The sequence below is a fragment of the Pyxicephalus adspersus genome, chromosome 1, assembly GCF_032062135.1.
Source record: "Pyxicephalus adspersus chromosome 1, UCB_Pads_2.0, whole genome shotgun sequence".
Taxonomy (NCBI): domain Eukaryota; kingdom Metazoa; phylum Chordata; class Amphibia; order Anura; family Pyxicephalidae; genus Pyxicephalus; species Pyxicephalus adspersus.
Window position 1 is genome coordinate 47,412,013 of NC_092858.1, and position 14,852 is coordinate 47,426,864.

The 14,852-nt window shown below is 40.7% G+C and overlaps 1 protein-coding gene across 5 annotated transcripts in view; it reads left to right on the forward strand.

Annotated features, from left to right (window-relative positions):
- TSC22D1 (TSC22 domain family member 1) overlaps positions 1-14,852 on the forward strand; it is a 53,903-nt gene that overhangs the window by 36,686 nt on the left and 2,365 nt on the right. For 2 of the 5 annotated variants that reach the window (XM_072410103.1, XM_072410134.1), the window contains exon 2: positions 14,329-14,380. In XM_072410103.1, the coding sequence (XP_072266204.1) occupies positions 14,329-14,380 (52 nt within the window). Of the gene's footprint in view, positions 1-6,114; positions 6,416-13,880; positions 14,094-14,328; positions 14,381-14,460; positions 14,751-14,852 lie in introns of those variants that run through there. The other 3 variants (XM_072410111.1, XM_072410119.1, XM_072410127.1) reach the window with 3 other exon arrangements.

The window sequence follows — 14,852 nt, forward strand, 5'->3', positions numbered from 1 at the left end:
GTTTTATACAGTAGCTGACACCATGCTGCCTAATAATATGTTAAGACAAACATCTGTCCTAATTGCATTTATTAAAATAATGTACCTGTTCTGACTTACATACAAATTCAATTTAAGAACAAACCTTTAGTCCCTATCTCGTATGTAACCCTGGGACTACCTGTAATTACAGTAATAGCTGTAGGAACCTAAGGGGGTATGGGTGGGGAATATGTAACCAAAGGAGTTCAGGGAGAAGTATATGTGATGAATGGCGTGGAGGGGTCAGAAGAATGTACAGCATCCCCCCATCCATGTATACACTGTATACTCAAATACACACACACATTGCTCATAGCATGGCTAACTCACTGTCCCTCCCTCATTTCTCCATGTCTCACTTGTCCTCACATATGAGGAACAAACATGACTACCTGTTAAACATGGCTACATGTTGAGCATCCAAATACAAGTGTGTAGAGGTGCAATGAGGAGAGGACGACAGTTTGCCACAAAATCGGGTCACACAGGCACCCTTCTTGCCAGCCCTGGTTTAAATGTAAATGTCCCTGCAGTTCATGTAATATTTTATACTTGTTAAAAAAAATGCAATGTGGGTGGTTGGTGCACATTGTTTATTGGGAATAGATGGCAGCAGGAAGCTATTTGTTAAAGACTGATGCTGGTGAAAGCAGTGTAATGTAAAGGATCTGCTGCTAGTGACTTGCTGCTAGATATCACAGGAAGCCTTAAGAGGTCTTGTGAAGTCTATGCCAAATGGATGATAGTAGTTTTGTCTGCACAAGTGGAATCTACACACTATTAGGCAATTGGTTTTACTATTTTGGCATATTAGGCTTTGTCTAGGTTGAACAGTATACAACACAGTATAGTGTCAACACTTACATCTCTCACTGTCCACATGCAGCTGTTTGGATTATATTTGTCCATTGATATAAATGTCAGAATTACTTTTTACACACAACTAGCAGATTGTACCACTAGATGGAGTAGAAGCTCGTGTCTCTAGGTATTAGAATGCTGTGAGCCGCCAGCATTTAAACTTTAATGCTTGTCATATACTTGGCTATATTTTGTTGCCAGTTGAGAAGCTTCTCATCAGCTTTCATTCAGAGTAATTGACAGGCAGGTTTCAGTCTTTTTCAGCCATATTCCAACTGCAAAAACCTGGACTGGGCTTTTGTAGTTGACAGTTGATTTAAAGTTGAAATGTTCTATCACTTTGTTCCGCTGTTGGAGTCTGTTGTGCAAGTTATGCCTGCCCAATGCCCAACTGAATTCCTTGCACACTGGGGTGATGGGCACTATTCATGGTGATGAGTACTCCCTGCTGATATTGTCCAAATACACTTTGAGGAGTGATGAGGAGTCAGAAGTTTTCTCAATATTAGGCTCCATAAGCCTACAAAAAGAAAAGACCGCAAGAAGGACTTTAAGTAGACCTGGGCAGCTAGAAGCTGTCCCTAGTGGCCTGGACACCCTAGCAGAAAATTCAACCCTGCCTTTGTGTCTTATCAAACAGCTTCTTTTGATAAGCAAACAATTATGAAAATGTGCTGGGTGTTTCTCCTGGGCTAAATGGGGAGAACTGTCCAGAGAAAATTGTGTTTTGATTATCATTACCTAATTTAATCTTTAAAGCTACAGAAAATCAGACGTTTGCATTTTATTGCCCTAATAAATAAGTATGCACAGCATATAATGTCACACTTACCTGCCACAGCACATTCCACCTCCCCCATCCATCCAGCGATGTGACATCCACAGTCTTCCCCATTGTTTTGTTACTGCTGCTGAAATCTTCCGTGTCTTCAGCTTTCTTTATTGATCAGTCCAGGCTGACATACCTACTTTAAACCCACTGAGAAGTATTTTATTGCAATATGCAAGACATGCCAAGTATGCACGCCAAGCTTTGTCCACATGGCTCTAAGGTGAAAGCTTTTATAGCAGAACATACATACACATTATTTTCTGCAATACAATCCTACCTGATAACATTTAAAAGAAATTTAATCCTGCTTTGCTTTTGAAATCTCTCAGAATCTTACAAACCTTATGTAGGTTTGCATCCAGTATATTGTAGGTGGTGTGTTACAGCTGGCTTCTGGCAGCCAACTAATGGTTATATTTATCAAATTCCTACATACACTAAATAAAACAACTACATATATTCTTGTTGGGTACAACCTTATATCAAGTTTCTACCAAGGCTACCCTGTCATTTAACCTGGTTCGCATTTTATTACAGGTAATTGCACCAAGCTTATTTTGCAGAATTACATGGCTGCCATTATTTGTGTTGCCTTTTTATAGGAACATTTTGAAGCCATGTGTAGTGACTCAGTGATGTTCAGAACATGCCCAAGCGTTATTACAGTCTGTCCTTAATGTGTCAGCATGTGCTGATTGTTTAATTGGTTTCTGCATTAATTGATCCTTGTCTATCTATGTATAATCTGTTCTAAAGCTGTATATGGGGAAGGGGAGTTTGGACATACAAATGTATGTATATTTTTAGCAGTGTTATTACCATGTGCCCGTGTTTATAGTATAGTGTTTATTCCACTTTTTTTCATTTGTTTGTACGGGTTTGATTGACAAATTGCCAGTATGCGAATTCAGGAAAGAAGTCATTCTTGCCATTTGTAGATGACTTATGGTATAATAAAATAAAGTGCAGTACAATTGACTTTTCCCAATCTTGTACCTGGTAGTACGTAAATCCCTATTTGCATGTGTTTAAAAAAATACTCAGTCACTGCAATTATTTATTAACATATATGTCCTTTTTTAATCAGTCATTGTACAAATAATCTATACCCAGCTCCAAAGGCAAGAGAAAGATGTCATAATATGAAGCAGTCTCATCCCAGAAGTCTAAACCCAGGAAATGCAGTGCCATCTTTGTTAATTCCAGGGGCAAGAGCCAAGTAAATGTTCGTTTGAGATTCATTTTCAAACCATGCATGTATGGACTGGTGCAATCAGGCTTGGCAGGGACTAAGAAATGCCAGTTTGGACCAACATGATGTACTAGTATTGTTATTTTTTTCTTTGTGTGACCTGTCACTTTACATAAGAGTTAGGACAGGCAGGGACAATGGGGCCAAGCATAGCATAGTGCTGATTTCTTGAATCTGACAGTTGAAGAAAGCAGATCTTTGTACTTTGGGCATATTCAGTTGTAGCTGGAGGCTGTTTTCTAACCATCTACAATGCTCTGCCCTTTGATTAATCCAGTTTGTTTAAGACCTGAACTGGTTTTTAATATGCCTGAAGTGTAAATTTGCACATTACTGAGCAATCCCCTTGTTGTTCTACCAGAAATGACACAATGGCAGTCACCTTTGTTTACTGGCCCTAGTTAGGATTGGAATCACTAAATTGTACAGTTATGTAAGAAGTTGCCAGCAAGAAGCTATACAGAGTTTTGCATCATAGAATGGATTGTAAAGGTAATAAAGGCTGGGTAGCAAGAAAGGTGTACAATACACTTGGTTTACCTAACACCGTTTTTTACTTTGTGTGGCATTGCAATACTTATGGTATTAAAGCTTTATAGATATAAAACAGCAGATGACAAATCTTGGAATATTTTGTACAAAATTACTTAACTTGATAAAACCTGTACTAGTCAAGTTTGGGGGCTGTCTTTTTAAAAGGTTATTTACTTGCCAATCCCCCTGATCCACTCAGTATGTCAAGTCTTTGGTCTTAGATGTATTAGAGAGGCTACAAAAGTCTCTGTAAAATGTTGCAGATTTGCGCTATGAAATATTTACTGTTGCAGAAATCTTTTAAGTGGGTTGGGGACCTGATTTGCTTTAGGTAGGGTTACAACATAATGGGCTGAATTGATATTCAAGCTGATAAGATCTGAAGGCAAACCTTAACCCTAAATTCTGGGTCATATCAAAGACTTTGTAAATGGTACCTTTGGCTCTCTTGCTTGGAATGCATCACATAGCCCAAAGGTTCTACTGGTCTGCCTCCTTCCTGATAATTTGACTGGGTAGGGGGGTCTGCTGGGTGTCTTCTACAAGCTAGAATTAGTAGGCACCATATAAAAGCAAGGAAAAAGTGTATATTTGCCCTGTAAAAAGAAGATGCCACCTTTATATAGATCTAAAAGAGACAAGCAAGGTGGTAAAACTAATCCCTCACACCCCGCATTGGCACTGATGAATTGCCTCATTTTCTTTCCAACTTTCAATCAATATAGAAAATAATTAGTATGTTAAAAAAAAGTCAGAAATGATACCATAGACTAAAGAGCTGGAGTCTATGATTTTATTCACTCATCACCCTGTAAAGATGGCAAATGATTCTGTTTCTGGTTTAGATCAACTTACTTTGTTTCTGAAACTGTAAGACCTAGAAATTATTTAATGATTTGTAGAGGACTGATCAGCTCTGCCATTATTAATAATAATATTATTTTTATACAATCTATAATAGCTAACACCAGGGGTCTAGAACGGTTATCAAACATAATAACTGTTTAGTTCATTTTTCATAAGAAGCTTTGCATCCACAACAAAATCTGTTCTTATTACATTTTGCATTCTTATCAGAGTTAGAAAAAAGCTTTAGTCAGTTTAAAGTTTGCTATAAAATGATTAACTTAAAGCAGCTCTGTCGCGCAAAATTTAAGATCACCTGTCCAGAAATTCAAGGTCCTATCTCCCCCTGTAAAAACCACGAATACTAATTGTAACTATTCGTGTACCTCTTGTTACTTGCCTTACCCATATATTCCATCCACGACACTTATGAAGGTGTAGTCCTATAAGATCTTGGGAAATGCAGTGCAGCCTAGATCCCACAAGAAGGCGCTGTTGCACTGAACTTTAAGTTTTGGGGTACTCCTCATTTCCCCACTGGAAAGTGAGTTATAATATGCCCTTAAATGTGGATGATGGGGTAAGGTAAGAGTATATAATATTTTTTTTCTTTACAAATACATATTTGCAGCAATTTTTTTGGGGAAGAGGTCCAGTTAAGCTACGTACACACGTCAAATTTTCCTCGCCTGATAATCGGCTCACGGCGGATATCAGGCAATCTGGCGTGTGTACAGCCTGCGTCATTCATCGTCCATGGATCTGTCCTGGCGGATCCACGGACGATGAGCGACGAGCAATCATAATGTAAGGAAAGGGGGGGGAGCGCACAGCAGGGTGCTGCTCTGTCGTTCTCCCCCTCCCCTCTCCATAGAGCAGAACGGTGCTGTATGTACAACACTCATTCATGCATTGTGCAGTTCTTATGGTTTGAAAGGATCATACAACGACAAGAATTGCACGTGTGTGTGCAGCTTTAATATTAGGCAGAACTTTACAGCAAGGTCCACTTAATGTACTGGTAGCAATTTTTTGCAATATAGTGGACTATGGCACAGCAGCAAATTGTAGCTGAATAAACAAGTATTGCAGCCAGAGATTCCACAAATATTGCTTACAAAATTGTGTTGACATAGACTTTACTGAGCAGGATTTTTCCCAGACCAATGAGAATCAGAGAAAATATAAACACCTGATGTATCGGTCACATAAAGACAAGTGGATGATCATACTATGCTCCTAGTCATTCCTGCACACCTTGAATGTGTTCAGACCTCCTACATAAGGCGTTGCACATTTATTCTGCACAGCCTTGACTTGTTTTCAGGTTATGTTTCTCATGATGATGATGCATAAAGACTTTCTGCCCAAACTGATAATTACTGGTGACTTGATTTTCTTCAACCCTTTCAGGTGTTGCATGATGATCCGATTGCTTGGCCTTTTGTCCCAAAGTAACCCCTCCATCCTAATTTTGTTTAATTCTGAGTAGCCAATTGGGGTTAAACTAAACTGCAAGGTAGTAACAGATTCCTTGTAAGTGGATTATAACGGGAAAAAATCTGTGCCAATTAGTAATGTTGCTTCTCTGGGACAGAGTGGCAATTCCGTAACTGGATTAGCCCACCATTAAAAGGAGGGAGCTGCTGTGTTTGCTGAGATGTGAAATCCCCCATTGGTAAAGATTTTAATCTCTCTTGATGCTTTATGTAACACCGTGTCATGTGACTTGCGGCTTGTGTTGTCATCATCTGCCCTTGTTTCCTTCTCTTGATCTTGAAGCAAGCCAGGCATGAACACCCCCGCCAAACATACAGGGGCTGTGTGTTCTAGTGCAAAAATATTTCCCCCTCCCATTTTGCATAGAAATCACATTGTGCAGAGCACAGAGATGAGAAAAGGCAGCCCTGGAAGATTTGTGAAATGATACAGCATGATATGCTCACACATGAGCTAGTCAGCAGGTTTAGCCTGGAAATCTCAATGCAATGGACTATTCAACATAATCAGGGACTTTACGTAGTGACAATGAAGGTGCTGGTCTTGGAGCTGGAACAGCATCTGAAAAGGTATTCTGTTTTATTTTTCAGTCTTTCACCTCCAGTCTTTTTATAAGATGCTGTTTAGGACTTACTATAGTATCTGAATGGCTGATGAATGAAGTGTAGGGCTTTTTGTCTGCCTCTTAGGTTGTCTCTTTTACCTCTGGTAATAAACAACAAACGGCAGATGCTTTGATAATACAGTGCCTTTGGTGTTTATTGGGTAGTGCTAAGAAATATTCCCAGGAAGTCTATAATCCTTTTGCTCATAAAATGTGGCAATCATAAAGAATTAGCTGCCTTGGAATTATATGCCAATTGTGGTTAAAAGTTGAAACTTTTTATGTTTTATGCTCACATTTACCTGAAATGACACATTGGTGTAAATGTTTTTCACAGGAATGTGTTGTAATCTAGAAAAGTATAAATGCCACACTCTGATAAAGTTATAAGGCAAGAGCATAATGTTTGATTTCATGATGGTCACATTGGTACCGGTCTGTGGCCGCTCTTAGGTTAGAATCAAGGTTTGGTCAGTTTTGATTTTTTTTTTTTTTGTATGGCTTTTATTTCAAACACTAGATAGAACAATACTAGCTATGCTTTTATGGTATTGCTGTAGAAGGATTCAAACAAAGAGGAACACCGACACAGGTCATAAATATACCTGGTACTGTAACGTAATGGGGGCCGGGAGTTCAGTGATTGGCCAACAGGGTAAACTGTGAACTAAATTTAACATTTTTTTTTTTATATATCGATGTAATCAATGTTTAGGAAGTGTTTTTTGTTTTTTTAATCTGCTTCCTACAGACCAACCTTTCTGATTGGCAGATTGGCATAAAATAACCCAAAGTGTGGAATTCTAGCATTACTGTACACTGTAAGCAGCTGTTATTCATGCTTTGTAAATGCGTTATCCAAGAATCCTCTGCATTCTCACTTTCTTTCCTTGGACATATCAGATTCATTTTTAGGGTTTACCCGTTTGCATGCATTTTTTTTTTAAGGCAAACAAAGTCCAAGGGCAATAAAATACTTTGGTGTCACCTGTTCCCACTCTTGCATTATTTTCAGATTTTGAGTGCATTGATCTGTAATTTCCTAATCGAGTCACTTGAATGAGTAGTACAAAAATATCCATCAAAGCAGTCTTTAATTTTATCAGGGGAGATTAACTCTTAGGTGTGTGCATGTGCAGTTTCTGTGCTGATGTAAACTTTTTCCCCCCATTGCTGATGGATGGATATTATGATCATGTATCCTGCAGCACTTAAACTGCACACAGGGTTTATTAACTTTTGATACCAACAGAAAGTCAAAACTAAAAAGTGGACTTTTTAGCGAGAGACTACATAAGCTTCTATTTCTGACCTTGTTAAAAAAAAAAAAAATCTCCTTGCCTGATTGGTGTTCTGATTTTTATTGCCTTTTTAGTATTATTAAGCTTTAATACCTTGTGAATCACTGACCCAGAATGAGTTTACAGCTCTGGTGTACAGATAATTGTCTCCCAACTTCCCACACAATTATCTGCGTGCATTTTTCTGGTGTGTGACCGAAACTATTGAGTTAAAAAGATCAGCTTCAAATCCAGACAATTGGCATTCTTCAGAATGAGTTCAGCAACCGCATCTTACATAATCTTGTAGTGGCTTGTAGTGTAGTATCACAATTCCAATGTTTAAAAACATTTTTCTAAATATGTAGATAAGCGTTTATGCCCTTTTAAAACACCACAGGCTGCTTTTTGCTGTCACTGTCAGTTCTGTTTTAGTGCCTCCGTTTCACATTCTTTCCAGGGTCCTCCATAGTTTTACCAAGTGGTCTTTGGGACACTAGGCTTCCCTAATAATAAACACTTGGGATACATTTGTTCCCAGGGGTTCTGTCTTGAGAGATAAAGCCATACCAGTTCGGTAGAATGGACATTCCAAAACCCTTTTGACTTTGGATGTCAAAGTATCCCCAATAATGCATGCCAGTTTGACCAGTGTCTGATTTCTATGGGGTTTCTAGCCTGAAAAACACCTGCTGCTTGTTTGCATTAGGGAGGGTGACATGCTGTCCCCAGATTATAGACTGTATGTGACCCTTTAGTGGAGTTAAACAGATTCAATTCATAACACGCACTGAGAACCTGTCATACTTGACTCGAATATAGTGGTGAGAGCTTTCAGCCATATGTTCTGTTTCCGTTCACCCGGGACTTTTAGGTGTTGTCACCTTCCTCTCCGTGTTCGAGCCATTTTGTATTCTGCATATTAAAAACAATATATGAATCAAGAGAGCAATTATGCTCAGGTAGCTTGCAAAAAAAGAAAATCCCCCTAAGATGGCATCAGTCAAAACTGTTAGCTGTGGGCGACGTAATGCTGGATTATTTTGTATTTTTATAGCCCCAAAAAAACAGATTGCCTTGTTCATTTACCTCATGTGCTATTTAGCTGGAAAATTGTGGCATATAAATAATGCACATTTACCCAAGGGTGCAGGCTGTATCAGGGAATATGTGTCCCTGTGAGGTTAGTTTATATCTTGGTCATGTGTGCTGCTCTTAGTTGTATGTCGTTGCTCCATTTGTTTGTACACATAATATATATTTGGTTAGACTGCTTTTTAGCAGCACATTGCTTAAAAGCTGAGCTCCAGACAAATGTTAAATGCACAATAGAAATACATGTATAGATCAAAATATGTATATTTTACCAGTCATTGGATTCACATAACCCTGTCATAAAGCAGGGCCTTGTGGGTTTTCAGGGAACCCCGGCTATAATTACTATATCCACAGCTCACTGTACGTTAGTGTGGTGGACAGTAGGAAAAATGTCACTCTTACAGAAAACTAAAAATAATTGGTCTCACTTAAACTGACCTAAGAGGCATAAAGAACCCCCTAGCAACCTCTGGAGGAACCCTGGTTGAGAACCATTGCTGTAGTGTATAGTCACCTGAACATTTCCACCTAAAATACCAATTTTTAAGGTCTTAAATGTGTAGGCCTGCTTGGTGACACAAACCCTTTGCAGCAAAGACTTTGGCTTTTTCCAGCTCCCACAATACAATGCTGGTATGGGTATAGTAGGAGCTGAACATAGTTTGATCCTGCTCAGCCTTACACAGCCTTAGCAGGAAGAACAATCAAACAGTGAACTTCTGTGGAGTGGGATGAAGATTTGGGATTTTAAGGGATGTGTGTATAAAAAGCTAAAAGTCGGTTCATTAAAAATGACATTATCCTTTTCAACAAGGATATAGGCAGCAGTAATAGTCCTTGAAGTTGCTCTAAACCCTAGACAACAATAACAGAAAGTCTAGATCTACTTTTAGTTCCATTTTTGTTCTACCATTTGTGTATACAGAAAAGGGAAATATGTGTATTCAGCCATTTTTTCTGGTGTACAAGATTTTTCATCTCAAGTCTACTTGTAAAGCTGGGTACACACGTGCAATATTTGTCGTTGGAAAGGATCTTTCACTATCCTTTCCAATGGCTAACGACTGCACGATGCATGAACGAGCGCTGTACATACAGCACCGTTCTGCTCAATGGAGAGGGGAGGGGGGAAACGATGGAGCGGCACCCCGCTGCGCGCTCTCCCCCTTAACTTTCATTACGCTTCGTCGTCCATGGATCTGCCAGGACGGTCGTTTGGAGGATGGACGACATGAGCTTTACACGTGCAAGATTCTTGTCCCATACTGGCCCTAGCCGACGAGAAGCATTGGACGTGTGTTCGTAGCTTAAGTGTTTACTCGAGTGTAACCATTCTTCCACACAGTGATGGACACTTTGGACTAATCATATCAAGTTAGAATGCATTTTGTCTGTTTATGTCAAAATCCTGACATATCTCTGAGGCCTGAGGCTCCGTGTGTGAATAATGGCCTGTAATCAATATTGGATTACCAAAGAAATGGCAGCTGAATAGGTGGGGTGGGAAACAAGATGTTTACCTCTACAGTACGGTAACCTTGTTAACTTAACCTACTTTATAAAATGAGATGGGACAAGAACAAATACTTATTGTGTAAAATAGAATGGCATATTGGCAGTAAAGGGTTAGGAACATGTCCAGGGAATTTAAGCATTGCTTGTTAGGCTGGGAAAACACACGAAATAATTGTCATTGAAAAATTTTTTTTTTCGATCCTTTCCAACAAAAGTCTGAAAGGTGCATGAATGAGCTCTGTACATACAGCACTGTTCTGCTCTATAGAGAGAGGACGAAGAGAACGACAGAGCCGCACCCTGATCGGTTCTCTCCCCTTAACTTCCATACCAATCGTTTGGGACAGGAGCAATGGAGTGATTTGCAACCTAAGTACAGTGAATAGAAATTAAATCTGAGGGAAAGGGTAACCCAGTTTAAAGAACCAAAGAATTGAGCAGATGAGGAATAAAAGTCTATATTCAGCATTTATAATATAGTGTGGAGCAGTGTTTCTCAGCCTTTTTAACATGGTAAGCTCTTGTGGGACCTAGCACTGCAAAGGCCAGAGCCCTTCAGGGAACACCAGCTATAATTCCTATATCCACAGCTCATTGTACATTAGTACGGTGGTCAGTGGGAAGAATGTCACTCTTACAGATAGCCAAAAAGACTGTTGGTGTCACTAAACTGACCTGAGAGTCATAAATTGCTCATTGCTCAAGAAACGCCAGCAACCTCTGGAGGAACCCTGGTTAGCTGAATATCAGATGGGGGGACGTTGCAGTACTCAAAATATTGGAAGAGATTGCGTATCAGGAATCTAAGGGTCCGTGAGGATAGGAATGGATCTTTTAAGAGATGTTAAGCAAGTTAATCCAAGTTTATTTTTAAGCAGGACCCCCTGGAGAAAGAAAATTTGAGGGTAGACAAGTAAACATAATGTCATCTGCATACACATGGTGTCGATGGGATAAGAAAGGATGAGTTTGTAAATAGAAGTGTAAAGATGGAAAGGTATAACTCCAGATACTAAGCCTTGGGGGAACATCCAGACATAGGGGATTAGCAGAGGAAGTTGTTATAAGAGATTTGGAACAAGCTGTCCGATAAATAAGAAGAAAGCCATAGGAGGCAATGTCACCAAAACACATAAAGGGCAGTCTGGAGGGGAAGAGGGTGGTAGATCCCAGTCACCTTTTGTGAGTTGCTTCAGTTTACTTGTGCAGGTCAAACACCACACTTTAGTAGCAAGTTAAACTAATAGTTCTTTCCAAGCTAGGCGCTGAAGTAGTTTGGAAGCACATGGAAAATCAGGCAAGTGCAAAGTTGAGTTGAAATGTAGCCCACAAGTTTTTTTCTTTCCTCACCTCTCAAGTTAATGAAATGTTTATTGAAACCATTTGCAATTTTCTGTGCCTTTGTATACAATGCAGGCAGATCATAGATGGGGGGGGTGCTTAGCTTTGTGACCTTCCTCAATACCCCCAAAACCTAGGAACACCCCACTCTCTGCATAGTCCTATACCAATGAAGTCAAAGAAAAACTTCATATATGAACTTCATATGAACTACTATGTGGTATTACAGTACCAGCACTTCCAGAACTGCTTTACTGCACATTGGGTCCTCCATAGCCATAACATTCAGGAATTGTTTTTCCATTGATTGGTACACTATAGAACTAGATCTGTAGCATGTCTGTGGTCTGTATCTCCTGTAGTATCTCGTCCTATTAATCGTTTCGTTAGATAGCATTTGCAGCACTTGGACCTAGGCTGCCACATGGGAAGTCCCCTGAATCTAATAAAATGACTAGTATATGACCCTGAAACAAAAATGAAGGCACCAACGTGTGGTAGGGGCAGACCTGAACATGGAGGAAGAACTTGTGTATTGTTCGCAGTGATATGTACAAAACACAGAGCTTCTTCCTGTAGGGGGTGTTTAGTGTTTAGCATATGAATATGTGTGATATATATCATGTCTTTGGGCATCACTAAACTCCTAAATTCATACATTACCTTCTGATTTCTGGATTCTTTACACGTGTGGGCAGTATGGTGGCTCAGAGGTTAGCACTCTGGCCTGTGCAGTGCTAGGTCCCAGGAATCTTGTCCAGCACACTATCTGTATGGAGTTTGCAGGTTTTCCCTGTGTTGGCATGGGTTTGCTGGTTTCCTCCCACATTCCAAAAACATGGTGTTGTATAAATTGGCCTCCCCTTTAAAAAATTGACATTTTTGAGTGTATTCATGACACATGTCTATGTTAGGGACATTAGACTGTGAGCTCCTTTGAGGGGACAGCTAGTGACATGACTATGGACTTTGTACAGCGCTGTGTATTATGATGGTTGTATATAAATACTGTGTAGCAATAATAATATGTGTCAGAAGCAGAATACAAAAACAGGGTTTCTAATGTTTTCTTGCCTTCCTCTGGAACAACTATGTATACATGGTTTTATGTGGAATATGCTTGTTTCTAGCATGTTTTCCCACAAGTGGTTCAACTTGAAGGTCTTTTTTTTTCTCCTCCAATTTAACTATGTAACAAATTTGTGTGTGCGCTAATCGAAAGTTAGTGTGGTATTAAAAAAAAAATTGAAAACAGAAACTTTTTTGTAGAATGCTGGTAATATTATAAGCCTGGAAGGGTTGAGATGTGCTTTATTATTATTACACAATATTTATATAGCGCCATCATATTACGCAGTGCTGTACAAAGTCCATAGTCGTGACAGTATGTAACTAACATTAGATTGCAATGATAGGTTTACCAATATGTATCGAGAGAGAGAGGGCGTTCATCAGTGTGTCCACCAGAGGGCACCAGCGTGCTGTAGTTTGGGCTCCTCCATGAGCGGCTTGTGTCCTGGGGAAATCTTTGGATCCATCCAGGGCTTGGCGGCTTGATTAGAGAACACCTTTATCGTACGGTATGCTGAGATTTGTTGTTAGGCACCCCATGCAGGTAATAGGGCGGTGAGGTGGTGTTGTGTAGATGTTATATGTAGTGTGATGGGGAATAAAGAGATGTGTGCGGCTGATGAAATCCTATGTACAGTGCGCTGTATTGTGTACAGTCCTAAGTATAGTGCGCTGTATTGTATACAGTCCTACGTATAGTGCGCTGTATTGTGTACAGTCCTACGTATAGTGCGCTGTATTGTGTACAGTCCTACGTATAGTGCGCTGTATTGTGTACAGTCCTACGTATAGTGCGCTGTATTGTATACAGTCCTAAGTATGGTGCGATGTATTGTTGGATGGTGTATAGTATACACTCCTATGGATGGTGTATTGTATAGTATAGTGTACAGTCCTATGGATGGTGTATAGTATAGTGCACAGTCCTATGGATGGTGTATAGTGCACAGTCCTATGGATGGTGTATAGTGCACAGTCCTATGGATGGTGTGTATAGTATACAATCCTATGTACATGTTCTGTCCTGGTCCTGAAAGGGTTGCTGGGAAGTAGGAGTAGGCGTGTCCTCTGTGAGAATCGTCCAATCGGCGTCCCGTGCATAAATTATGTAATGAGGCCGGCTCTCAGCTGAGCCCGGATCGCTGAGCTGGGACATTTCTCCCGCAGCATCCTCACATCACAGCGGCTGGGTGTCCGCTGGTCGGCCCTCGTCCCGTCCGAGCGATGTAGAGCGGCGGCCGCTATGGATCTAGGAGTCTATCAGCTCAGGAATTTCTCCATCTCTTTCCTCTCCTCCCTTCTGGGCACAGACAGCGCGGCCGTGACATTAGATAGCAGGTAAATGGCTGCGATGTATCATTCACTCCCTATGGTGCGATGGGATCGCTCAGGCACGATGGAGGCCTGTGTATGGAAGCTTCTGGATAGCTGTGCGGTGTATAGAGGGGGCTGGGTATTAGGGTCGCTATGACATGAGAATTGTGATTTACACGCTGTGTACATTGTATTCTATATACAGCTGCCTGGGATGTGCATTGTGCGCTAACATTTTATTATCGCTTTTGTCTTTCAGCGCCTCCGGTGCCAGCGTGGTAGCAATCGACAACAAGATCGAGCAAGCCATGGTAGGTATGGGTGCCGGCGAGGTATGAGCCTGGCACAGCCGCACATTTCCCCTTTGTTATTGGAGCGCTGCCCGGAGCGGTGCGGCTCCTCTCACGCGATTCCCTGCGCGCTGTTACTAGGCAGGAGGAGAACCTTTAACTCCCGGCTATAAATATCTCGCGCTCCTATTGGTCACACACAGCCAGGGTGGGCGGGCCTAGATGTGCTCTCATGACGTCATGGACTTAGAGGAAAACACTATGCGGCAACCTGCTCTGCTCAGACTAGCTGCAGCCGGTGTGTGCCGGGCTGAGCTGTGCGCGCTATTGTCCTCCATCAGACACTGCCGAGGAGATGTGTTATCTTAGCACGGGCTCACTGCACACACAGGTATAGGGTGCACACAGCCATCATATATAGCAGGATCTCTTTTATTTATTCATGTATTAGTAAGCATAGTGTGTAAAGCACCAACATATAATGTAGCGCTGT